We start from the raw sequence: 26415 nt of genomic DNA on the forward strand, positions 1-26415 counted from the left end.
TCTTGCCAATGTGTGTATTCTTTGGACGACGGGCTGTCAGATTTCAGCAGCGACATCTTGTGGCGAAACCGCAGAACTGCAAGCGCTTTTCACCTCGGTGAGGTCAGGGACACCTTTCAGAGAAGCACAGCGACACCCTGCGAGTCTGGCTGGAAAAACCGTCTGAGCGAGAGGGAAGTCATTCAAATTGACAACACATACATGTGGCACCCGGATGATGATTGATAGTCAGTATTTATCTTAACAACGCATGTTATATATATATATATGTGTGTGACTGTGTCCGGACGCTGAGACAAACCGTCCCGGCTGTTAAGAGACCGACGGTCACCGGGACACCGGACATCACGGACAGCTCCACCATCCCCCCCTACAGCCAAACCCATTCAAACTGAAGTGGACCGCAGCAGCAGGGGTACGTCGGAGCAGCGGAAATGTTAGCTGTGCCCAGCCGCGTTTGAGGAGACATTTTGTGGGGGGGGGGGGAAAGAAGAAGTTCCGGGCCCTCCCGGTGTCCGCATGCTGCTGCTGTAGCTATCGGGGCTCGCTGGGCTGCAGCCAGCTAACTTTAGCCTCCTCTGCAAACAGCCGCGGCCGCAGGTCTGTCTCTTCGTACTTGCAAATTTTCGGAGCAATTTCAGGTAATGTCACACGTCACGGTCTCCGGTCTCTTTTGTGATAACAACGCGACGCTGTTTTGGGCCTAATTTTGGCTCGTCACGTTGGCCGACTTTGGTCATCTATTAGCCCCGTCTGGACTCGCTAGCCGCTGTGCTTCGTAGCTGCTGTGTTATCAGTGCAGCTGTGAGTAAACGAGTTACAGCAGCATCTTGTGACATGTGCAGGCTAAATTCCCCCTGCACTGTACATCCCTTGATACGTCCTCTCCCGATGGCCAAACATTTGCCACTTCTGCATCTTGGCTTAACATTTCCTTTCGCTTTGTTATTTTATTGATTTTAATATTCAACTCTGATAATCGATTGTGGTTCTCTTATTGTTCTGTTTAGGCTAATAAGTTGTATTAAATGCGTTTGGTGTCTCTATGCTGTTCTTTTCTCTCTCTGCTCTCCCCTTCACCCCAGCTGTTGAAGGTCGCTCGCCTTTTAAGTCTTGATTCTTTCTGAGGTTTTCTCGTTAAAAGTTAGTCTTTCCTTCCAGCTGTCGCTCATGTGTGAACTGTTGAAGTGTTGGGTTCCTCTATAATGTTGTTAAGGGCCTGTGTTAAATGCCCTCAGATGACTTATTATTATTATATTATTGACTTATTATTGTGAGATAAATTAAACCGAATTAAGTTGATAACACTACTGTGTCTAAACAACATGTCAACGCCTTCTCATGAAAATGATGTTCTTCTGTGTAAACCCCAACTTCAGTGCCCTCTGTTCTGCCATCACTTTCAGACCTCCCTCGTCATTAGCCGCAACTAACAGCATCACATAATTTAGTCATCTAAAAAAAAAAAAAAATGGTCAAGTAAAAAACACATTCATCACAGTTTCCTTAAAACCCTTAAAAGTTGCTTGTTATGTCTAACCAATAATGCACAACTTCAAGAAATCTAATTTACAACAACCAAAGCAGCAAATCTTCATACTTTAGAGGCAGTTTAAAATGAAATCTTTGATTAGCTCTAGAATTGTCTGCTTCATCCTCTGCTTGTTTGTCTGCAGGGCCATGGATTTCCCGGGCCACTTCGAGCAGATCTTTCAGCAGCTTAACTATCAGCGTGTCCACGGTCAGCTGTGCGACTGTGTCATCGTGGTGGGCAGCCGACACTTTAAGGCCCACCGCTCGGTGCTGGCAGCCTGCAGCACCCACTTCAGAGCCCTGTTCACTGTTGCAGAGGGAGATGCCAGCATGAACATGATCCAGCTGGACAGCGAGGTTAGAGCGTCAACAGTAACGGTGTCAAAAAATAACGTGAAGAATGTTCATAGTAATTAGAATTACTGGTGGCGATAGGCTGAACTGTTTGTGTGTTTGCAGGTGGTGACGGCTGAAGCTTTTGCCGCTCTGGTTGACATGATGTACACGTCAACACTGATGCTGGGGGAGAGCAACGTCATGGATATCCTCCTGGCGGCCTCACACCTGCACCTCAACAATGTTGTCAAGGCGTGCAAACACTACCTGACCACCCGCACACTGCCCATGTCCCCCTCATCCGACAGACCCACCCACCACCACGCTCAGCAGGAGCAGCAAAGGCACAGGCAGCAGCAGGGAGCAGATTTGGCAGCGAACCCAAATGTAGCCGCCACCGCTAACCTTGCGGCGAACGCCGCAACATCAAAGTTGCAACGCTCCTTCCTTCTGCAGCAGCTGGGGCTCAGCTTGGTCAGCTCTGCTTTGGGTGGGATGGAGGAGGACGGGGTGGGCAGCAGAGCAGTCGAACAGAGAGCCTCCTTCCCAAACCGACGCTTTCACAAACGTAAGCCCTCTCTCACTCTGGGACTTTCAGAGGAGAGGCCAAGACAGAGGCAGCGCCCCTCTGCTCCTAACCTGGGGTTGTTAGAAGAAGGAGTGAACGCAGAGCGAGAGGAGGGAGCTCTTCTCTCCCCTGACTCCCACAAGATGGGGGACGAATCCAAACTAGACGCTGCGATCACTGGGCTAGTCGGGGTGTCCCAAGATGACCCTCAGATGCCCAGTCAGTCAGACAGCGGACACTGTGAGGGGGAGAACCTGGGGAGAATGCAGGGAGGGGTGGGCAAGGAGGAGGACATGGATGAGCAGGATCACCAGGACAGCAGAGCAGGGGTGAAGATAAAGTCGGGGACGGAGGAGGAGGAGGCCGAAGAGGAGGAACAGAAGGTAAATTTGTGGCTTCCGTTGTTTGTGACTGTGTCACAAACTCTTGGTGGACCTCATGCACCAACATTTTCATACTTGTTGCCTAAATCTCTCTTAACTGTAAAGCTTGCGTGAGTGCTCCAAGTCAGATCCACCAACTCGCTTACCTGCACAAACCTGTTGAAAATTACTAGTTTTAACTGGATGAATGCAACCTTTTCAAATTGCTGTGTAAAGCAGCTCTCCTGCACTGCTTGTGGTAATATTAAACAAGAGCAATATGAACATGAGTTTGATATCAGGGGAGATTCAACAATTAGAAATTATTAATACAGCCGCCAATGACTTGTCAACAAAGCAAAAAGAGAAAATGGTTTGACAGGAAGTCAGACACTGAGATAGGATTCAGCCAAACAGATGGATTATACAGCAGGTACTCAGTGTGTTAGTTTATTATTTATCTCACTCGATTTGGGGAACATATTGAAACTTCATATTGGCATCTTAAAAATATAAATCTCCGTTGGCCTTGATTGGAACTACTTTTTTGCTGTGCGCAGGTGGTGGTTAAACGGGAGCCGCTAAGTTCGCCTGAACCGGCTGATGAGGTCAGTGACGTGACATCGCAGGCAGAAGGCAGCGACCCGGCTGAGCCCGGCTGCCACGAGGAGGAGGAGAAAGTGGAGCTGAGCCCAGAGAGCAGCGACCGCAGCTTCACCTCTGAACCCCAGCCCAGCTCTGACTCCCAGCTCCTCCTCAAGAGCGGCATGGGAGGAGGTGCCGGAGCTGCAGGAGGTTTTGGTTGTAATAACGGACTGAGCGGAAAACCTGGATTCAGCATTTCCAGCTTCCTCAGCCCGAAGGATTTTGGAAACGGCAGGTCAGGGTTGGGTGTTGGAGAAGACGACCTTCCGAACACAACAACTGGAGACGTAGTGGCACATCACTTCCTGTTAAGACAGGACGCTGCTGGGCCGTCTGGCTCTGCCTCCTCGTCACTTCTGCAGTCCGGTCCGCTCAGCGGTGACAGCAGGAACAGTTTTGGAGACAATCTGCAGGCCGATTCTCTGTTCCTCCGACCCCTGCATGACGGTTTAGGCAACACCAGAGGAAGTGGGGGAAGTGCAGGTGGAGGACGTGGAGGGATAGATCCCTTCGGTTTGGACTTTCAGCGCTCCAGTCTGGGGCTTCACTCCCTTGGGCGACCCTCCAGAGGGGCGGGAGGACCGCCAACCACAGCTCTGGGTTATCCAGGCTACAGACGCATCGCTCCTAAAATGACTACTGGCATGGGAGGAGAAGAAGGAGTAGGTGGGGTCCTTCAGGATGCTGCTTCTTCCTCCTCGAGTCTGGCAAGTCCCCTGCTTCTCAACGAGAGCGGAGGGTATGACATGAACAGCGGCAGGCCCACCTCGCTCCCACCTCAGCTCACCCGAGCCTCAGCCGACGTTCTGTCCAAGTGCAAGAAGGCTCTCTCGGAGCACAACGTCCTGGTGGTTGAAGGGGCGCGAAAATACGCCTGCAAAATCTGCTGCAAGACCTTCCTCACCCTGACAGACTGCAAGAAACACATCCGTGTCCACACAGGAGAGAAACCCTACGCATGTCTCAAGTGTGGGAAACGCTTCAGCCAGTCATCACACTTGTACAAGCATTCAAAGACCACCTGTCTGCGCTGGCAGAACAGTAACATGTCCAATGCCCTGCTGTAGGGCCGAAGCAACTCGAGAGGGAAAGAAAGATGAATGCACTCAGTGATAAGCTGAATTTAACATCCTAAAACTGTTAACATTTTTCTACAGCTCCACCGGATCAACTGCTCTTTCCTAACGAACCAGTCCTGATCACAGACCAAAGACAGGGATGATTATGTAATCATAGATTTTCTTAACCAGGACAAACGGGTACTATCAAGTTTCTAAAGGTTTTGGAGACACATTAGCCTGTCGAAACATTGTAGGGATGAGGACATGCAAAATAGATTATACCCTGTATGAATACCATGAGAGTATTATGAGGATTTTCATTATACAGACCATAAACTTTATATAATGTTGATTCAATCGGTCTAGGCTCAGCTTTAGAACTGCAAGACTGTTGACTGTATTTTGTTTTGTTTTTTTTCAACCCTGCAGGCCCTTCACTTAAATTTAGATCTGTTGAGGCGATCGAACGAAAGTTTGATTCAATCATTACAACACTGTTTGCAGATCGGCGGCAGCTGTGCAGCATCAACACCAAAAACTGATGTCATGTAAAGTATTGTGTTTATGTGAAAACTTTTTCATCGTACATTTAACAAGCATGTAGCAGCATCTACCACATTAGACTGTTGAGTCATCCCAACTGTGCATATTGACTGTACCTTGTTCTGCGCAAGGGCGGTCATATAGACCGTGGACAGCTGACTCGGTGTGGGTGTCAGATATCATGCATGGAAGTACTAAGAACTGATGGTTGTGTGCTGACGTTGCTGTACAGAAATTGCAGATAAGAGTCAGAGTCCAGTCTGTGGGACAGACTGAAGGGATGCTAACATCTGTAGCCTTTTTGAAAGTTTAACCACTGGAGAAGACGAGACGAGAAAAAGCTCCCAAGACGCCTCCTGTAACGTGCAAATGGAACGCACCGCTGCGATTTGCACTGAGCCGTCGGAAGCTCTTACCTTCGTGAGTAAGTGTCCCGAGTGATGCCGCTTTATCAAAAACAGCACCCGAGTTACACATGTTTGATTTACCTGCGCATTTACAATTTTAACATGGACATAAGCAGAGAGTGCACACCTTGAAATGTTGTGTCAAACTTAAGCAATCTGCAAAGGCAATGAATGCTTGACTCATGGAGGTTACAGCTTCTCCGAGCTCCCAGCACATCACGGTACGATGCTCCGTTCACACACAACACAACTGTCTCAGAAGAGTCTGAACTTTATGATTGCCCCGCGTACCTGTTTTGTCATCAACGGACCAAGTAATATAAACTTCTTTAATTTACTGAAGTAATGACATTTGAGACAATTGACATTCTTAACTTTAAGAGGAGAAACCCAAAATTACAAATATGCTTTCAGCAATTCTTTATTATGGGTTTTTCATGCATATTCAAACCCCACGTCAAGCTTATGAGATGTTTGACCTCTGCAGCTGCCTTTCAGTCCAAGCACCTTGTAAGTACTGTAACCAACAGTGTTGCTGAGCTCAGTAAATGTAGTAGGCAAAAAAAAAAAAAAAATGCAGTTTGTACCGATGGAGCATTTACACTTCATGTGACTGCAAGAATAACCTCCAAGCATTTATACCTGTAGTTTGTCCCACAAGTTTTGGGTGAATGGAAAATGTTTAATTACTGTCATGAACCTCGCCCCCAATTTGTGCTTGAATGATTTACCTTGGAATGACGTTGAGTATTTAGGGACGTAAAAAACATCAGAGGGGAGGAAAAAGTCAGTTTGCACCAAAAAAGAAAAAGAAAATCTGCATTCACTGGGCCTTCTAGTCTTCTTTTTCTAAAAGATATGACACTGCGCACGTTTTCCACCTTGTTGGTTACCGACTGGAAATGTTGAACAAGTTCACCAAGCGTCCACATGTAGTCGCTGGTGTTCCTGTGTGTTTTTTTAAAGGCCACTGAAAGCCTGCTGAGGGAGAGGAGTTCAGCATGTGTTGAGAAAAGAGAAATGCTTTAGAAATGTAAATATTGCACATATTCATCATTTCTCTCTTGGAGAAGAGACAAAACAACTCATGAAGATCTAAACATTGTGTATCAGTTGGCTACTGTACTTGATATAAGTGCTTTATACTCATCTCTTTCTAAATGTAAAGTTGCATCTGTTACAAAAGCACTAAGACAAATCAGTCTTTTTTATAACTCAAATGTTTACTGGAATGTTGAACTATGTGGAAAACGTACTGCAATTATTCAACTCTCCCTTGTGTTATACATCTTTATGTTGGGTTGGAGGGCCAAGGGTTCAGCAGTTGGTTATTTCCACTCGTCTATAAAAGTGTAACATCATTGAAGGAATATTTCACATGGGGTTGATTTAAAAACTGATTTTTATGTGGCATTTAAAAATAAAAATGTCTTATTAATTTCATGAGTTGTTTTTTTTCTAGTCTATGTATCTGTATTTTAATGTCTACGTGTAACTTGATGATTGCTGTTGTATACGCTAAGTTCGACAACTATGTTTCAGTCGAGGATTTATGTCAGATTAAAAAAATAACATATGCTGAAACGTGCACCACGCCAAGGATTTTTCCGAAAGCCAGAACAGCATCATTGATTGAAAACCGTGTTCATGCAGTGGTGTAGAGTTCTGTTTTAGGGAACGGAAACGTTAAAGACATGTTTGCCTTTTTGTATACTTTAATGCTTGATGTGTTGTGAGTCCTCTGCTGTCAGTGAGACATGGTCATTGCTTTCATTCCAGCTGGCACTTTCTGGTACTGTAGAGTCATTACACTGCGAGCCTGTACAAAATGACACTTTTTATGTTGGACACATATCTTAATTGATCATGACATGTTGCCTTGTAGGTTGCTCTCTCTGTAAACCTGAGCTGTTTCATACTGTAATTCATAACAGTAAAGTTGCTTAAGTTTGAGTTTAAAATGATGGTTAAATTTCATATCTGATGTCTATTCCTCTGTTTCTTCCTCACATTCGTCCCCCTCTCTCATCACGGAAGGAGGTGGTTGTGATGAGAATTACGGAGTTACATAGGTGATGTGGTGAAGGAGAGATGCAGTACTCCAAAATGGCTTCTAGGGCTCACAGAGGCCTGTTGGGAATTATAATGGTGCTGTTGTCTAAAACCGTTGTGAATCTCTAGAAAATGCACTGACTGTACTCCCCCTGTAGGAAGATGCCAGATTTTAAAACATATAAAAGGCCTAAATTGATTATTAAAGTCACTGCCTTATGCCTTGTAGCTTGAAAAGCCGGGCTTTTGTTGAAATGCCAAAACGGAAGGATATCTCTGTTTTTTTCTGTGTAACTCACATTGTGTAACCATGAGAAGACTAAATGTTTGTCTATACTGTTGAAGGCTTTGAAGATTGTATAGTCTGAATAAAAACGAGATGAAATTCAGTTTTTTTGTGACATTTATTAATGAAATAAGAGATAAAATGGACCAGAGGCCTCATAACACTCTGAAATTTGATGTCAATGTACATATTTGACTGAACTCGACTCATACTTGGGTCTGTTTACATCTGTCAGAATGTCTGGTCAATACTCTGGTGGTTGATTTTGCGTTTTTAAGGTTCAACCTGTGTTGTCTGACTCAGCTTTGCAAAGGTCAGTTTTGATGTGGATGGGTTTGCAATCAAGAGCTAACTGACCCATGTGTATGTGAACTGCCATTTTGAAGCCTCAATTTTTGCATTTTGCCTGTCGCCATCTATTTATTAATTTTTTAACCAGAAGTGACCATATTTGGACAAGCGAGGGAGGAGCAAGAGGTGGCTCTGACTAAAAAACCCAAAATAGTACAACCCCTAACCTACAGTGGAAACCTGACTGCACTTCAGGCATGTCAATCAAACCAGGCACACCCCTGAACATACTTCTCTTTGACAACTAATATCTGAATAGTTACAGGATCATTTTCAGAAGAACCACCACAACACTGATCAGAAGGAGTGAAATAGCAAATGAATACTTGTGGAAAAAAATGTGTGACTTCACGAGAGAAATTGAACCTTTTTAAATGGGAGTCTATTGGAGCCAGAGGTTTTTTGGACCTAGCCCCTACTGGCTATCAGTGAAATTACACTTTAAGGCACTTTGGCTTCACTTTTCACATTCTCAGACTACGGCTATTTTTATTTACAGTGTATGGTTTTCATCTTGACTATTTCCGGCATTTGAGTCATGCATCTCTCCTAGGATGTGACCACAGTCCTATTAGACTTTTCATGACCAGGGGTTAACAAAACAAAATTACACATGTAGGTGGAACTAATTCCCCAATATTTAATGGGATCTCAGAGTGTAACCAGTTTCTTCTTAAAGCTTGAGCGGTTTGATCATCGGTTGGCCCCGCAGGCCGAGGAGGAGGTTGTTTGCTGCCAGGGTAGACATGTTGTTACGGGTAGAGAAGGAGGCACTAGCAATATGCGGAAGAATCACTGGGGGGGGGAGACAAATAAATAGACAAATGATAGGCAGTGGGGACCGAGTATAATGATAGGAGAATGGCTACTTCAAGGCAGCTGCAGCACTAGTGTCTGACCGACTTACCGCAGTTTTTGAGGGTGAACAGGGGGTGGTTGGTGGGCAGGGGCTCCGGCACAGTGACATCTAATCCAGCTCCTGCTATCTGCCCAGTGGACAGAGCCTGATACAGGTCCTCCTGGTTCACCACCCCACCTCTGACACAACAGAAAGACCACAAGCATAAAGAGCACAGATACTGTACTCATTGCCAGAAAAGTCTACTAGTGGGCAAAACTTTGACCCTCACTGACTCACCACTGTACATGTATATCTCCCCAGACACGACCCACTACTCTAGATCTGAAATGATCTGTTGATTAACTGAGTGAAGATTAAAGCAACAGTAAACTGCTATGATCGCTTTTTAATTGAAATTTCCAACACTTATTTGTTTTCAGTATCTAATAGGTGAATATTTGACAGGAAACTTCATGTCCTCAGGTATTGGACTGTTGATTGTCAAAAATAATGTGTTTGGGGAAACATGATCAACATTTTTGGACATCTTAGATCAATTAATAAAAAGAAAAATAGCCTGTAAAAACTTGAGAATAACCAGTAAGAATGTAATGGTTAGTTGCTTTGGGTCTGGGGCTCTCTCTTAAAGTCATAAACCTATTTACAGAGCCATATGTGTTGAAGTGCTTCAATGAGTAGGAGTGCCTGCTTGTGTTGATAAAGATGGAGGTATTTTTCATCTTGGAGAAGAGATCCTTATTGCAGACTTCTTTAGTCTCCGGTGTCAAAGCACAGCACACAGCCAGGAAATCGGACTGCTTTGCCAGCTCATCCATAGACACTAGAACGAGAGCCATTACATTACATTTAATGAAAACATCTGACAGTCATTTCATTCCCTCCAATTATATTTCATGAGTAGCTCTGTTAAGAGAGCAGGTCAGGAGAGGTCAAAAGAGAGAAAACGACCTTTGCTTTTCACAAGCCAGTGCTTAAACCTATTCCCCAACCCGCATAAAATCCACTGATTATAACACAATAACATGCTTGGAAAGACTTGTGACAAGTAACCCATTCCTTACCATATTCTGCATTGATGGCACTGGCTAGATCAGGCCTGGGGGCAATGTCAGTGTAGATGAACTTCTTTACTTTGAAAGGTGCCAGACGCTCAGCGATGGCCACACCTCAGAGTCCCAACGCACATCGTAGAAAACATCAAATTATACAGAAATGGCAGTTTGATGATGAGCTGATGTGAGTGTTGTGCTTTGGATGTGCTTACCAATCCTCCCCAGACCAAGAATGCCCACAGTGCTGTTGGCCAGCTCGTATCCACACAGCCACAGAGTTCTCCACGTGCCCCAGCCACCGCTGACACAAGTGACAGAGACAGAAAGAAAAAAGGAGTTTGTAATTGCAAAATTTTAATTGCATTTATACATGTATGTTTTTGTACATTTTATTTGCATTAATACATATGCGCGTATGTGTGAGTGTTTATAGGTTCATGATTACGTCTTGGCTTCATGTGTGGCCTCTATGAGCCTCCTGGAGGTTGTGAGCAGTAGAGCTACAGTCAGCTCAGCGACAGCATCTGTCAGAACGTCGGGGGTGTAACCTACACTGATTCCTCTGCGAGGGAAATACAAAAACATTGTACACAATGTTAGACACACATGTCATCAGGTGTATATGGAAAGTACACACATGTAAACTCTAATGACCTTAATGTAAAAACAGAAATATAAATAACCGTTTCTTCAGCTCTTCCAAAGACAGATGATCAAAGCCCACTGACATAGTACTGATGACCTTCAGGTTTGGACCTGCAGGAATACATCACAGATATCACGCACTCTTGCACAAACATGAATCAGGTTGTTCTAATGACTCAAAGATGATCGTCTGACCTGCAGCGTCCAACAATTCTGCATCAATCTTTTCTGTCAGCACACAGAGCAGACCATCAACACCTTTGACCTTCTGCAGCAGCTCCTTTCTGGGCACTGGGACATCATCTGAGTCCCACAACTCAAACTGAATCCTGAGGACACAGAAACCATAACTGATGATTTAAATGACTGTATTTTTGTTCAATCTATTTGGAGTTTTTTTTAGTTTCTCCACTATCTTACTTTACATTTTAAATTGTCTCAATCTATTAGAAAGGAAAACACACAGTAAAACAACAGACTTCACAGTTGGAGCAAAGGAAAGTTTAGAATGCATTATGGATTCTTAATACAGATCATGCTCCTACTTAGATATACACTATCTCAAATTGTAGCACATATATTGTGGGTCTTCATTGAAATACTGGGACTTTAAGGTCCAGTGAGACATTTGTTTGTCTCTGTTGTGGGGGAATACCCATTAAGCTACCAGTCTTATCTGACCGACCTAAAGGCAAACATCAGCAGTCCTGTTTACTCAAAGTAAATGATGAACTTTACAAAGCAGATGTTCAAACTACACATGAGTATCACTGGCAAATTAACAGGGAATTAACATGTTCAAAATCAAACATGTTAGGTGACATAAAAGAAGTCTGAGACTCACTGTCCAGATTCCTGCAGGATCTTCAGGCCCTCGGGTGGGATCTGCCGGGTGACATACACCCGTGGTAGGGTTGACATCTCCCTCTGCACTTTGCTTGTTAGAGCCCCGGTGACATTCAAAGGAGTAACTGCGAGCCTCTGGAGCCGACGCAGTGCCATACGACTGCACCACATTGCCAAGACAGTCAGTCACTGGGCAGGTGTCCGTGGGATGAAATAGGTACTTTGGAGATCAGAGTCTGCTGTGGGCATGTGTATGATTGTTGCAGTGTTTCAGGGGGAGGTTCCTCTGAGTCTGACCAATATGATTAAAGGGAGGTTGTCGATGAGGTCTGAAGGTGAGGGAAACTTGTCCCAGACAAACTAAACACAAAATCATAGAGTCAAATCTTTGTCCAGGATTCAGTGAAAGTAGAGGCCCTTTTACTCTTCAGACCAAATGGAAGTCAAAACACAGATGCACACATCTAACTAAGACAGAGGTACAAGTATTAAAGACAGAAGTAGACTTGTGTTTTTCTTACATCATCACCCAGAATTGGAATTAGAGGGATGTAAATGTTTCACTCGGCTGTTGACCTTTGTTTCTTTAAACAGTGGAGGACCCAAACATTGTTTTGTATGTTCTGTTCTGTGTCTCTGGCTGGGACTGGTTCAGCAATCTTTCTCTTTAGTTTCCCAACTGGAGCTGAGTTTATAAAATGCAAAGCTTTTTCGATATATCCAACACAAGTGCACAAACTGCAAAAAACAAAAGCAAATAACACAAGAAATAGCTCAACAGAATAAATAATCCTTACTAAGAAAGTTTACAACTGAAAAACATTGTAAATGCTTGAAAATATTTAATATGAGAAGACTGAAATGCAAATTGTATTGTCTGCATTATTATCAAAATAGAAAGACACTGCTTGCTCAACAACTGATTCTCCAGAGTCAGACCAACATCTTATAAATTCTGGTTGGAGGCAGTAATGTCTTACGTTAATCCTAAAAACTGATAAAGCTCCTGGGTTATCAGTTTAGGTTTAATATTTCATATATAGTTTAATATAAGGCAATATTTTCTCTCCTATTTTCCTCTATTAATGTTATAATCGTTTCAAATGTTACATGTATTGTACACCACACACTTTTCTTTGATTCTTTACATCTCGCCTAATACCGTCCTCAAAAGCTATTTATCTATAGAACAGACGGGCGACTTTCTACTCAAAACAAAACAAACAAAAAAATCCATTGGCAATCCCATGATTCATTCTAAACGTGGATCAGGCTATTTTACACAACAACAAAAAAAACATGACCATAAATGAAATGTATTCACAAATTTAGTCCTGAGAAATACTGCGAAATGATTGGATGACTTTGGTCATGTGATTGGTTTAACCCGGAACCACTCCAAGTTTTTAACCAGTCACAGCCATTCATTCGCTGCAGCTCGTCGGGCATCCTGACAGGTACGTACAGACGAGAGTTTCCCCTCATTTTAACAACGACTTTGTTCATATTGCTTGATAGAAACGATCAAACCTAAAACGGTTGTCTCCTCGGGGTAGTTATTTGCGGCCTACCATACGTGTCATTACTTTTAACGAGTTTATGACATGTGTCCTCGCCACCGGCACCCAGGCGGTGGCACTCAGCGCTAGTTAGCTGTAGCTGCTAACGTTTAGCTCCATTTAGCAGTTTTTTTGTGTGTTTTTTTTTTTTTTTATAAACCGGCTGGCGTCATTAAGGTATGAACTGCAATCACGTGTGCCTGTTAGAAGTCCCTCCATATGAACGGGACGGTCTCTTTACCTCGACTCGCGGCTGCTCGCTGGCAGGTCGACAAGCACCGCTGACAACCAGAGTTAGCGGGCATGAACAGTTAGTTAGCCGTGCAGCTAAACCTACGACGGGGCGTTGGTTTCAGGTCGCCACCGCTCACACCTGAAGCGTCTTCATCTTTTTGTGATGTTTGTGTTTCGTATTTTTGACAGACCAGAGTCGTTATCCCTGAGGCAGCTGGATTTCCCCCCCCTTCCCCTCCCAGCATGGCTGCAGACTTGATGGAGATTGACGACTCCCTTTACAGGCAAGTTTCTCAGTCGAGTGTACTCGCTTTTTTTTTTTTTTTTTTTTTTAATTCACTACGGATAACGTTGCCTGGCAAGTCAGGACAGTTAATGACTGCACTTTATATGACAATCGGTGCACTTCTTTGGTCTCGGTGCTCTTCATTTTGTTGCACATTCCCTCACCACCTCCTCTTCTGCTTCTCTCTGCAGCCGCCAGCGATATGTGCTTGGAGACTATGCCATGCACCAGATGGCCCAGTCCTCGGTGTTTCTCAGTGGAATGGGAGGACTGGGAGTAGAGATAGGTGGGCAAACGTTTTTAGTTTTTTTTTTTTTGCAGCATGGCACTGTATGATATTTAATGCCATAGTGTTCCTATGACCTGCCTCGCCAACTGTAATCTCACACTAAGGAATTTGACTTTTGGTTTCACAGCAAAGAATATTGTCCTGGCTGGGGTGAAGGTAGGCAGTCTTTTTAAAAAAAAAAAATATATATATATATATATATATATATTATGATTGTCCAATAACCAATCAGATTTGTTTTGTTTGTTCACACACAGTAACTGTTTATATTTGTGCTCTGTGCATGTGCAGGCGGTTACCCTTCATGACACAAACCAGTGTGAGACCCGCGATCTTGGCTCCAACTTCTTTATCCGCAAAGAGGATATTTTGAGCCAGCGGAGGAGGTAAAAACACACCACGAAGCTGGACTTCACCCTCAAATACCACCCACTCACTCTGTCCTGTGATCCATGTAGACAAGGGCCAATCAAAAAGTTCAGAGACTGTTTCTGTTGCCCGTGCATAGAGCAGGGGGACGCTATGACCTGCGTCAGTAAATATTCCAAGTTACGTTGCTCAAAACCAGCATCTGAGTTGGACACGTTTTTGTTTGCGCTGGTGAGTGCACTGTTGCTATTTCTCCATGGACCTGAAACTTGAGCAGAGAGCAGCACATCAAATTTTGTTTGAAATTTTTGGGGAACCAAAACATGTTGCCGTGGTGGTAGGGAGTGACAATTTTGTTGTTGCAACGAGAGACTTGTGCGTTTTGAACACACTGAGCGGTTATGTTGGCAGGCTGGAAAACCTGGTTGCCATCTCGCCACAGCTGAGGCTGTTGGCACCAAATGTTACGGTTCAGATGCCTCAACATCACACCACAACTGTGTTGACAGTCTGATTGTGGTGGATGGATTCACAGTTATTGATTGACCTAACGTGGAATACTGGTTCATGAAGGTTGGTACAATCCGGTGCTGTTTGTGTGCTACAGGAACAGTCTCGGAACATTATCATTGCTCCTTAAATATGCGCGACAGTCTGTCTCCCTTTCCTTATTTCTTGCACATGTTTACACTCCTGTTGCCCCCCCACAGAGTGGAGGCGGTGTGCCCCCGAGTGGCAGAGTTGAACCCTTACGTCCATGTTGACATGTCGTCCTTTCCTCTGGACAACAACACTGATCTCAGCTTTCTGAGAAAGTATCAGGTATGTCTTTGGCCTTCAGAATCCGTGATTCATGGGACATTTTGAACCGGTGTCTCAGTACAGTAGTTAAAAATGTGTGTTGGAGGCAAGTGTAAAAACACGCAACCCTGCAGACGAGTAACACAGCTGCAAAAGGGTTTGTGGTCCGGCTGAATTCACAGCAGTTACAATTGTTTCGAATAAAAACGAGATGTCATGGTGGAAAAAGTGTCACAATGTCAGAAAAGTTCATGAAGCCACTCCTGCAGTATGATCCCCTTCGCAGCTGTCACTCCAGATGTGGCAGACATTCGGGAATGTGAGACTTTTAAAGGTCAAAACTTGAAAGGTTTTAATTACCAAACCATCTGTTAGGATTTTATCAAACTATCAGCCATGATGTTTCTCTGCATTCATTGGCCCATAGCCTGCCTGCAGTACTTGCTATTTAATTGATGGAACAATGAAAATATTGTTTACATATTGATATATTGATTAAGACTGCATTTAATCTCAAGTATTATTCTCTGCTGTGGAGTCAGGAAACATTTGGTGTCTGACTGCTCTGCTCTCTCCTGCAGTGTGTCATCTTGACTGAGGCCCGATTAAGTCTACAGAAGAGAGTAAATGAGTTCTGCCACTCACAACAACCCCCCATCAGAGTGAGTCCACAGTTCTTATAATGGTTATACATTAAGGAGCATTAGCTAAACCATGTCTTACCCATGGGGAAACACACAAATGGTCAAATATTAACCAAACTGCTGCCTTTTTGTCGTTGCCAGTTCATCTCGTGTGATGCATTTGGCATCTGTGTGCGGGTGTTTTGTGATTTTGGAGAGGAGTTTGAGGTGTCTGATCCCACAGGAGAGGAACCCAAGGAGATTTTCATTCAAACTATCACTCAGGTAGACTTTGTGCTCCCATAATCTGCAATAATGTTTATTTGATTACTTGTTAATGTTTTTGTCAGCTGCAGAGATTTTCTTTCCATCATTTGTTAAATGTGATAATTTGCCACATTTTTATGTGTCGGAAGAGTAAGCTGGAGTAGTTGGACGTTTTGCACTAGCTAAAAACCTTTTCTATTTGTTACCTTTTTGGCCTTCAGGGGGATCCTGGGGTTGTTTCCTGCATGGACAACCAACCTCATGGCCTCCAGACAGGCCAGAGTGTTGTGTTCAGAGAGGTCAGCGGCATGGAGGAGCTCAACGGCACTGCACGACAGGTTTCAGGTATTGTTTCTCCAGTGCAGGTCACAGTTTGAGTACATTAGATATTTAACTGTCAGTTTATTGTTGTAGTTGTATAAGAACAGCTTGCCCAACAAATGTTGGATGTACACAGCTGTGACTTTATTCACAACTTTGACAAAAGTATCAAGCAGCTATTCCAAGAGCAGATTTGGTGATATGTTTTCTATGTGAGGTCACATATTGATGTAGTAATGTCATCTAAATTGTGTGTGTGTTGTGTTTGAATGTGTGTGGTGTTAGTCATTTCCGCTCACAGTTTTGAAATAGGAGACACATCCCAACTACAACCATATGCACATGGAGGTTTCTTTGTCTTGGTGAAAACCCCGAAGACATACAGATTTGTAAGTTAACTAGTTGTCACATCAGCCACAAATATCACAGATGGACAACAAAAGATGCAGAAATGTTCAAATAAATGACCCCCCCCCCCCCACCGGCTTTTATCCTCTGTGTATTTCAGGAAACAATAGAGAGGCAGCTGTGTGATCCTCAGGTCCTGACTCCAGACTTCAGTAAACCAGAGGTGCGAGTTTAAAGCTTTTATCACAAACTAGCAACCTTTGGGTTTAAAGAGACAGTTGTTACTTCTTTTAATTAAGTGGGACAGTATGGGGCAGTTATACACAGTTGGTGTATTACCTGAAGTATTTGGAGGTTGGCATGTCCCCAGCTTATGGAGGCAGAAAGCCATACAGGCAAGGGAGTCAAAGTATGCACTGCTGTGTGATGGGGTCAGCAACAAAACACATTTTACTCACTGAAAAAAAATCAATATCAGTTTAAATGTTTGATATAGTTACAATATTTTGACTGCTTCACCTTTCCATCAGACAGCCCCCGTTGAGAATTTACTGCTGCCTTAATTGGTTAGTTTGTGTTATTGTGTGACTTTGGTGTTAGTTCAGATCCTCACTTTCATGTTAACGCACCACCAGAGTCACACATTAACACAAACAAACGTCCAGTTCGAGGCAGCAGTAGATCAGCAACTGTGTTCTCTGAGGTCAAATGTAAAAGGACTCGAGTGCCATTGAAGAGGATTTAGATGATATAACGGCTTTAGCTACTTATGGAAAGGGCTGTCTGATGGCAAGGTAAAGCTGTGAAAATATTTTAAATATAGTGTACAATTAAACTTATATTGATTCTTTTTAGGTCTGTCTTTTTTCTCTCTTTTTTTTTTTTTTACCAAGCTAAAACACATTTTGTTGCTGACCTTGTCCACATCAGTAAATGGCTTAGCTTCTTTGCGTTTACAGCTGCCTGTGTCACCTAACTGACTGGCTGACTCCACCTACTGCAGACTATGGATAATTACCTCATACAACCTCACTTAAAAAAAAACCCTGAAAAAAACTAAAACAAATGATCCCTTTAACACTGGTTTTACAACCTCATGGTAAGCCAGGTGCTTTACTATTTAAAAAAATGCGGCATTGGTTAACGTGATCTAAAGCTGGTTAAGTTTAATACTGATCTGAACTTGTTAACAGCCCACCTGCTAAACAATCATGCTCAAAAACATTGCTTTCATATTTACAGAACACACCCACGTGTACAGACCAGTTGCACCACTTTGTTTCTTGTGTTCACGGACACGTTTGACCATCAGGTTGTAATTCAAGTTTAACCAGATGTGACCGATACATTTAACAAAGCTGCTTCTTCACAAACCTGTTTCTGAATCTACCCATCAGGCCCCACTACAGATCCATGCGGCCCTGTTGGCACTGGACACCTTCCAGGAGCAGCACAGTAGACTTCCCAACATTGGGTAACAAACATTTGGGAATCTCTGATTTGTGCAGTCCAGTTCAATCTGCTGAACTACTTTCTGTACTCTTAACAGCACCACTGGATATAGTTTGGCCTTGTTGTGGTTTTCAGTTTGTGAAGTTGGTGATGTAATGTTGAGGTAAGCAGTTTTGTTTTGATGTCGTCAGGTGTTTACAGGATGCTGAGGCTTTGCTAAAGTTGACTGAGGAAGTGAATGCAACTCTTAAGAACAGAGTGAGTTTCTTTCTCTTTACTCTTTTTTTAGAATTGATCTTTATTTCACTATCTTGAAGCTGCAGAGACGAACAAACATCCTTTATTAGAGCTGATTGCACACACACACACACACACACACACACACACACACACACATCACTCCTCTCCCCCTCCCTCCCTCTTCGCAGGCTCCTGTGAATTCTGAGTTGGTGCGCTGCCTCTCGAGGACGGCGAGGGGAACTCTTCCTCCATTAGCAGCAGCTGTAGGAGGTGTTACCAGTCAGGAAGTTCTTAAGGCCATCACAGGGAAGTTTGCACCACTGCAGCAATGGGTAGGTTACTAAATTTGGACTATATATAATTTGGACTCAGAGGTGAAATGGTGCTGATTGACGCCGATATCACTAACTTCACCCCTTTTCCACGGCAACACAGAAAGAAAAAAAAAAAGAACACATTTGTGAAACATTTTAGCATTGGTATATTTTTTTGTTTGTTTGTATTTATCCCTTTAACTGTCATTTTTATCTCGTTCTTTCTCTCATGTTTAGTTGTATCTTGATGTCATCGAGGTAGTGAGGCCACTTCAGTCTCTTTCTGCTGAGGAGTTTTTCCCGAGGGGCGATCGATATGATGGATTACGAGCTTGCATTGGGGAATCAATGTGTCTTGAACTACACAAGCTCAGGGTCTTTATGGTGAGATTTGGATTTTCTCATCATAGCAAAGGCATCTGTTGAATAATGCTAAAGTTCCCATCCAAATATACAACCAAATAAACAAGAAATGTTTTCTCTTCCAGGTTGGCTGTGGTGCCATAGGCTGTGAGATGCTAAAAAACTTTGCCCTGCTTGGGGTGGGGTTGGCCAAGAGCTCAGGAGAGGTGGGATTTCCTTCCTTCCTTGTTTTCTTTCTGTCGTCTTCCTGTATGTTTCATGGCTTTGTGATCGAGTTTACTGGAATTTACTGTGCTGCATGTCACTTCTCAGGTGTGCATCACAGACCCAGACCTCATCGAAAAATCGAACCTCAACAGGCAGTTTCTCTTCAGACCACATCATATACAGGTGATTAGATGGACACTTCCTCCTCCTGATGCAGGTATGTTTTTTTTTTTGTATTGACTGCAATCAGCCACTCGCACACATTGTTTCCTGTTTTCTTCTCTGTCTCAGAAACCGAAAAGTACCACGGCAGCAGAAGCCACTCTGGATATCAACCCAGAGCTGCAGGTGGATGCTCACCTCAACAAGGTGTGTCCAGCTACTGAGAGCATCTACAGTGACTCCTTCTACTCCTGCCTGAACATAGTGGTCACTGCGCTGGACAATGTGGAGGCACGCAGATACGTGGACAGGTTAGTGAAGACGGTGGAGTGTGCTCTGCTTTCCTTAAGTATTCCATGTTCAATGGCCCACAACAAGTCGATATCCATGCATAATGACCATTATTTGACTGAACACATCTCGTATTGAATTTAGTAGTTTCAAGTTAAGAAAAAGTAGTAAATGGAATTAAAAGGTATTACTTTAATTTCCAGCCGCTGTGTATCCAATCAGAGACCTCTCCTGGACTCTGGCACCATGGGAACTAAAGGACACACCGAAATCATTGTGCCAAACATGACAGAGTCCTACAATAGCCATGTGAGTATATGGCAGAGTATGAGGGTGTACTCATAAAAGGCGATCCGTATCATGGCCGAGCATGTTTGATTTCCCCAAAGTCAGTATGTCTACCTAGTGTGATCGCTCTGTACCGGGCCTGCTAGAAGAGGTGGACATGGGCACTTCGAAACATGGCATCAGTTATGCAACTGTCCTATTTAACAACCACCTCCTGTTTCTGCTTGTAAAGTACACTTTTCAGTTGAATCCATAATGATTTGGCCAATAGAGGGTTTGGTTTTCACCTTTCTGATGAATATAAATTTAAGTCGGCAAGTAAAGCTGCAGATTTCTTCTTCAAAGTCAGCTGCTTTAACAAAAATCTTCTTATGTGTAGCTTATTCACAAAAAAATCACGGTGTTGCACAGTTGATAAATCGACACCGCCCAAAATGACTCCAAATAAGGCACAAAGTTAGTACAATGAACTCCACAGTTTTGTGTGAGAACACTTTTTCTTCAACACAAAAAGTTGTGTCTTGATGATGTGAGCACGCTCAGGCTAAGATTTTTTTTTTCCCCTTTACATGTTCTTAAAATACTAGAATTAATGCAGTCTCATTACCATCCTAAAATATCTCTCCCTTTGCCTCCCAGAGGGACCCTCCAGAAGAGGAGATCCCATTCTGCACTCTCAAGTCATTCCCCTCTGTTATAGAGCACACCATCCAGTGGGCCAGAGATAAGGTCTGTGTGCTTAAAGCCCAACAGCCTTGGTTTTCCCTGTTGCATGCGATCACTGTCATCATTTTAGAGTCATTCTGGCAGTGCTCGTCCTGATTTGTGTCTTTTGGTCGTGTAGTTTGAGAATGCCTTTGTCCACAAGCCCTCGATGTACAACACGTTCTGGCAGACCCAATCCCCGGCTGAAGTAGTGCTGCAGGTGAGACTTTGCATGTCATGAGTGTTCTTCTCACTCATTTAAACACATCGGTTGTATAAATCTGCCTCAGCATAGAAAGCAGTAGTTCATTCAGTAAAACACAGCTTTTAAAGATAATTGGTGTGTGTCTCTTTGTGTGTGTGTGTGTGTGTGTGTGTGTGTGTGTGTGTGTGTGTGTGTGTGTGTGTGTGTGTGTGTGTGTGTGTGTGTGTGTGTGTGTGTGTGTGTGTGTGTGTGTGTGTGTGTGTGTGTAGAGGATGCAGGCTGGGGAGAGTCTGGAGGGGTCCTTCCAGGTTATTAAGCTGCTGAGCAGACGGCCCAGTCAGTGGGAGCAGTGCATCACTGTTGCTCGTCTGAAATTCGAAAAGTATTTCAAGAGAAAGGTAATGAATCTCTACCTGAAAATACATGTTCATACCAAGTACTCTATATACTCTATAGAGTGTAGGTGTTGGAAGCTCCATAATATGCTCCGAATTGTTTACATGTGGTTTATTCTGCTTTCATGTAGGCCCTACAATTGCTGCACTCTTTCCCCCTGGACACAAGGTTAAAAGATGGAAGTAAGTTTTTGACAGTCATGCAAACCTATAAAGTTATCACAGTATTACACAATAATTGAATATATATAACGGCAATATGAGATGTACCTAAAAGTAAGAAAACCTTTTTCTTCAATCAGGTTTGTTTTGGCAGTCCCCAAAAAGACCCCCAACGCCTATTGAATTTGACTTGAAAGAGTCTTTGTGAGTGCACTCGTTCTTCTATAACTTTTTAAGCCTTTTCTGGACTGCATTTTTCACATCTAATCTCGCTGAACCCTCCGCTGTTCCCATTAGGCACTTCAATTTCATCGTCAGCACTGCCCGGCTCTATGCGGGGATTTATAACATCCCTTACTCAGAAAAGGTAGGTCACGTACACTTGCATGTACACTTTTTATAACACAGACAGTCACTAACTCACTGAGCTTTTTCATGCGTCAGGATCTTTCTGAAGAGGCGGTGAGCAGGACCCTCTCAGATGTCAAGATTCCCGAGTACAGGCCCTCACAGAAAGTAACTTCTTAATTGACCTGCCCTTTGATTTTTGTCTAAGTGTAAAAAAAAAAAAAAAAAAAAATACAGAATCATGTTGATTGTTGTGGATTGTCCTTGTCAGAGTATAGAGACAGATGAGTCGGCGAAGAAGCCTGATCAGGTAAAGATGCCTCTAAGCAGTGAGGAGGAGAGGGAGGCCATCGCACAGCTGGAGGAGGCCATTGCCACCGACAGGGTTACACCAGGTATACAAACAAAACGCATCAAAGTCACAACAAATACATTTTTATAAAGACACGAAAGCTGACGGATGAATCGTTCAAACGTGCAATCTGTTTTTCCATCCTATTAATTGGGTGAAGCTACATTACAATCTACTTCTAACAGTTGGTGATAATTTGTGTACTTTCACGTTCACCCTGCAGAGTGGCTACAGATGGGCCCCCTTCAGTTTGAGAAGGACAACGACGCCAACGGCCACATGGATTTTGTCACATCAGCGTCCGCTCTCAGAGCCAGGATGTACTCCATCGAGCCAGCTGACAGACTTAAAACCAAACGCATCGCCGGCAAGATCATCCCTGCTATTGCCACGGCAACAGCTGCTGTTGCTGGACTGGTGAGAGCTCGGTCATTCAGCACGTCCTTAACTATGTGTATTTACCGTGCTCGTATTCCAAAAGATAGCTCAAATCCAAAGTCAGCAATTCAGAAATTATTTTAATTTATGCAAATTATAATTTTGTGTGTAGTGACGGTTTAATTTGACACGCCTATTTATTTTGGATGATGTCAACTGCAACTTTAATTTAAAAAAAATATAGTTTTTGATTGTTGGTCTAAAAATAAACTACTGTGTTGGACATGACTGTCAAGAAAATGAACATTTTGCTATTTAAAAGACCCAAGTGTTTGAATTGTTGAAATGAATTCCCTTTTTTAACAATAACATTTTGTGTTCTCAGGTGGCCCTGGAGTTGATCAAGGTGGTCGGAGGCTACGGGTTTGAATCTTTCAAAAACTGCTTCTTTAACTTGGCCATTCCCGTCGTGGTGCTCACCGAGACGGCCCCAGTCAAGCAGATGCTTATCAGGCAGGAGAATATTTACAGTTTCTCCATTAAACACACAACCTCAAGAATTGCTGTTCTGACTTCTGCGCACACACAATGTCTCGTCGATCCCTGTTATCAACCACACCTCACTGTTGTTGCGTTGTCATGGCAACAAATTGGAAATGTCATTTGCTACATGGCGTCAAATGCCACATTGCATGGTTCTTGTAATGCCACACGGTGATTACTTCTTGCCGTTTTTTTACAGGAACAACATTTACTTCTCCATCTGGGACTGTTGGACTGTCTTTGGCCACGAGGACTTCACTCTGTCTGACTTCATAAACGCAGTGAGGGTGAGAAACATTTACTCACTTTGTTCAGTGCTGTTGTCATATTAATTGAGGTTCAGTTGCCACGTTACTATATTTGATCTCTTTGTCAAATAATATTTTGTTAATTTGTTGTTGTTGTTGTTGTTTTAGGAAAAGTATGGAATTGAACCCACCATGGTTGTCCACGGTGTAAAGATGCTCTATGTGCCTGTGATGCCCGGACACTCCAAGAGACTCAAACTGACGTTAGTGCTTCACTCCCAGCTTTTCTTGCTTTTTTTTTTTTTATATATATATCTCGCTCTTTGTTTGAGGCTTCAGTGCCGGCAACATTTTGTTTACAAGTACATTGTCGTGACTGAGAAATTTGGAACAAACATTCACTTTGACTCGAGAATCAACTGATTCGATATTTGTGGCCAAAGGTCACTGTGGCCTCACAAAACCTGTTTGTGGCCATAACTCAAACATTCGTGCTTAATTATGACAAAAGATGAAGTCATGGTATTTCATATTCAAAAACTCAAAAGGTCAAATTTACTGTGACATCACAATATTCTGCAAAAACACTTTTCTGTCCATTATTTAATGTCAAAACCAGGAGGGGTGACTGTGACCATATTTTACACTTGGTCAGATGCTGAATTGGCGAGACTAATCTCGGGTGTCCACCTTAAAACTCTGGTGACTTTTTAGATCTTTTGAGCATCCATGTTTCAGAATTTGTAGCTTCTTATTTGAAGTTTTGTCTGCTGTCAATCAACTTTATTGGCCAAGCATGTGAACACATAAAATATAATTGAATCTGTTTTTCTTTTCAATTTACACACCAATACAGTAGATATACAGCAAAACAAGAACCACAAAGCTTTACAAAGTCAAATCAGTTTTTTATATATCACTAAATACACATAAGACCTTCCATCATATTTCTTCAACGTCTTCACTACATGTAAGATACGAGTCTGAACAGGCATGAATGCAAACTGAAACAATTGTTAATAATTATTCTCCTAACTTATTTACACTGAAACGAATCATCCTTGACCAAAACGGAAGAGATCTATTAATCTTGACTCTGACTCTCCACAGGATGCAGAAGCTGATCAAGCCATCAGTAGACCGCCGCTACGTCGACCTCACCGTATCATTCGCTCCTGAGGCGGACGGAGACGAGGACCTCGCCGGTCCTCCTGTCAGGTACTTCTTCAGGCCTGATGGCGGGACGCCCTGACACCTTCCTAGATGTCGTCCTCAAACCTCTTGTGTCCTTATTTCTCTTCTTTCATGTAAATTGTTATACCCCAATAACCGAGGCCAGGGTCAGGAGTTTTACCTCAGGATGTTATCTGAACGGCAAAGCTCCTGACCCCAGCACAAGCCCCCCCACCCCCCCACCCCACCCCATCCCCCCTGTACTTCATGGAGCGGGAAAAAACAGTCGGGGTCCCAGTTTTTCTTGCCTCAGATCTAGCCAGTGGGACACAAGGCTGCTTAAGTAGCACTTATAATTGTACCTGTGTACATATATTTTCTCTTATGTTTTCTACTGTGGTGAAATGCACAGCTCTGCCTGTGCCGATGCCTTAACTCATTATAACCTTTTTTTTTTCCTGTTTGTGGCAGTGAGTCTGACTAAAACTATGTTTACAGAAGCCTGCTTACTCCCAACACAAAACCCCGTTGCTCTCAGTTCTGTTTTTGCTCGGCTCTAAAGGCAGCGTAAGTAGGACTGCTGGCGCAATAATAGATATGGAGTTGGTAGGCATCCCATCATCTTCCTCCTCAGAGTCCTTCTGTTGGCTACGACAATATTGCCAACCTCAGAATTTGACCGTTGTCAAGTATCTGCTAGAAACATGTCACTGATTATTTGTTGAAAGGTACAACAGGTCAGTAGAAAATGGCAAAACCACCAAAGATACTGATTATCATTGTGTCTGCAGATGATTGTTTTTCTTTTCGGATCACTTTGATTGCCTCATAAAAACGTGTTTATATCACAGGACATGAATATCACCCAAACAGTTAAGAGCAGCAGCAGCAGCGTCTTCATGGGATTTGTCGCTGGGTGATTTGTCAGAAAAGCTCCCTAGTTAATCAATGAGCTTGAAATGACACAGCTGACGTGTGCTGGACTAAACAACATTGGTAAAAACACTTAATTGTAGCTGCTAGTCTTACCTACGTTGTTAAATACTTGGGTAACGACTGCGCTGACATCAGTCTGGACTAACGATATGTTCTTCATTTGATTAAGTACTGGCATGAGTTCAAAGACCGTTTCACACGTAGAAAAGCCTTATTTTGACAGACATGGAACATCTTTACCAACATCTGGGATCACACTCCAACTATTTTAAAAACTACCTTTGTTTTAAAAGAAAAAAGATCTTTTGCAATTCATGATTTATTTGTGTATTTGTTTATGGATGTGTGTCTGTGACATGTATTTATTTACTTGTTGCCCCTTTTTTTTTGTGTCAAACCGAGCCTGGGATGAGCTCTGTTGATGAGTCGTGGTGCACTGGCTAACTGTTAATCAGTTAATGAACAAGTGTCATCCTAAAAGTGTTTATCGGGCGTATAAATCACCACCTCACTTAGATCCCGTTGAAGGTTGTAAAGAGGGTCTTTTGAAATAGTCTGCAATGGCTTATTTTCTCAATAATGTCAATGTAGTTTTCAATGGAATCATTCAAATTAAACTGTGTAATTAGTTCCTTGAGATCAAGCTGATAATAAACAGGTTACCATTTGTTTTTGAGTGACCTTCTGTCTGGAAGCCAAACAGTTAAGACTGAAGTCCTCGATGTTCATTCATTTCCCCGCCCACAATCAAGAGGAAGTGAATTTTGCTTTGCATCGCAAATGTCTACCACATCGACAACACTTGTGCAGCGAAGTGTAAAACAAAAGCAGTGTTAATGAATGACAACGATAATGACGTATGTTCTTGTGACAGCTCAACCAATGGTCCAATAAAATGAGATTTCAGGACATCTTCAAAACGAAATCTGCTGAGTCTTTGTTTTGAAATAATCGCAAACCTGACAAGTACAGACAATACAAATTGCTGTTTATTACATCACTCCCAT

General features: G+C 43.0%; 3 protein-coding genes across 5 annotated transcripts; 2 read left to right on the top strand and 1 right to left on the bottom strand.

Annotated features, from left to right (window-relative positions):
- The first annotated feature begins 100 nt into the window (after positions 1 to 100).
- Positions 101 to 6896, top strand: LOC138620328 (zinc finger and BTB domain-containing protein 5). Of its 3 annotated transcripts, none has more exons than XM_069697452.1 (4): positions 101 to 641; positions 1677 to 1890; positions 1993 to 2820; positions 3360 to 6896. In XM_069697452.1, exons 2-4 carry the CDS (start codon positions 1681 to 1683, stop codon positions 4509 to 4511), a joined length of 2190 nt encoding a protein of 729 aa, XP_069553553.1. In that variant the 5' UTR covers positions 101 to 641; positions 1677 to 1680; the 3' UTR covers positions 4512 to 6896. The 3 variants fall into 3 exon arrangements, with proteins under 3 accessions (XP_069553553.1, XP_069553554.1, XP_069553556.1); XM_069697453.1 differs by having other exon boundaries at positions 101 to 415; XM_069697455.1 differs by having other exon boundaries at positions 101 to 227.
- A 996-nt stretch (positions 6897 to 7892) lies between these two features.
- grhprb (glyoxylate reductase/hydroxypyruvate reductase b) lies at positions 7893 to 11771 on the bottom strand. Its single transcript, XM_069697457.1, has 9 exons — positions 11548 to 11771; positions 10899 to 11032; positions 10742 to 10814; positions 10504 to 10620; positions 10271 to 10359; positions 10068 to 10172; positions 9691 to 9826; positions 9052 to 9182; positions 7893 to 8939 (listed from the first exon to the last, which is right to left on the bottom strand). Exons 1-9 carry the CDS (start codon positions 11718 to 11720, stop codon positions 8818 to 8820), a joined length of 1080 nt encoding a protein of 359 aa, XP_069553558.1. The 5' UTR covers positions 11721 to 11771; the 3' UTR covers positions 7893 to 8817.
- Positions 11772 to 12958: 1187 nt separating this feature from the next.
- On the top strand, positions 12959 to 26333 carry uba6 (ubiquitin like modifier activating enzyme 6). Its single transcript, XM_069697459.1, has 32 exons — positions 12959 to 13006; positions 13532 to 13626; positions 13820 to 13914; positions 14045 to 14073; positions 14209 to 14303; positions 14997 to 15108; positions 15669 to 15749; positions 15873 to 15995; positions 16199 to 16322; positions 16584 to 16687; positions 16807 to 16869; positions 18044 to 18120; positions 18290 to 18356; positions 18527 to 18670; positions 18890 to 19036; positions 19141 to 19221; positions 19328 to 19405; positions 19514 to 19695; positions 19879 to 19984; positions 20603 to 20692; positions 20808 to 20888; positions 21143 to 21271; positions 21400 to 21451; positions 21571 to 21634; positions 21728 to 21797; positions 21875 to 21946; positions 22050 to 22173; positions 22354 to 22547; positions 22894 to 23021; positions 23251 to 23338; positions 23468 to 23562; positions 24410 to 26333. The coding sequence occupies exons 2-32, from the start codon at positions 13586 to 13588 to the stop codon at positions 24549 to 24551; spliced, it is 3078 nt and encodes a 1025-aa protein (XP_069553560.1). The 5' UTR covers positions 12959 to 13006; positions 13532 to 13585; the 3' UTR covers positions 24552 to 26333.
- Positions 26334 to 26415: the final 82 nt, after the last annotated feature.

Source organism: Brachyistius frenatus, unplaced genomic scaffold (assembly GCF_029030835.1).
Source record: "Brachyistius frenatus isolate BFR_SWC_R1_liver_20210118 unplaced genomic scaffold, ASM2903083v1 Contig_23, whole genome shotgun sequence".
Lineage (NCBI taxonomy): Eukaryota > Metazoa > Chordata > Actinopteri > Embiotocidae > Brachyistius > Brachyistius frenatus.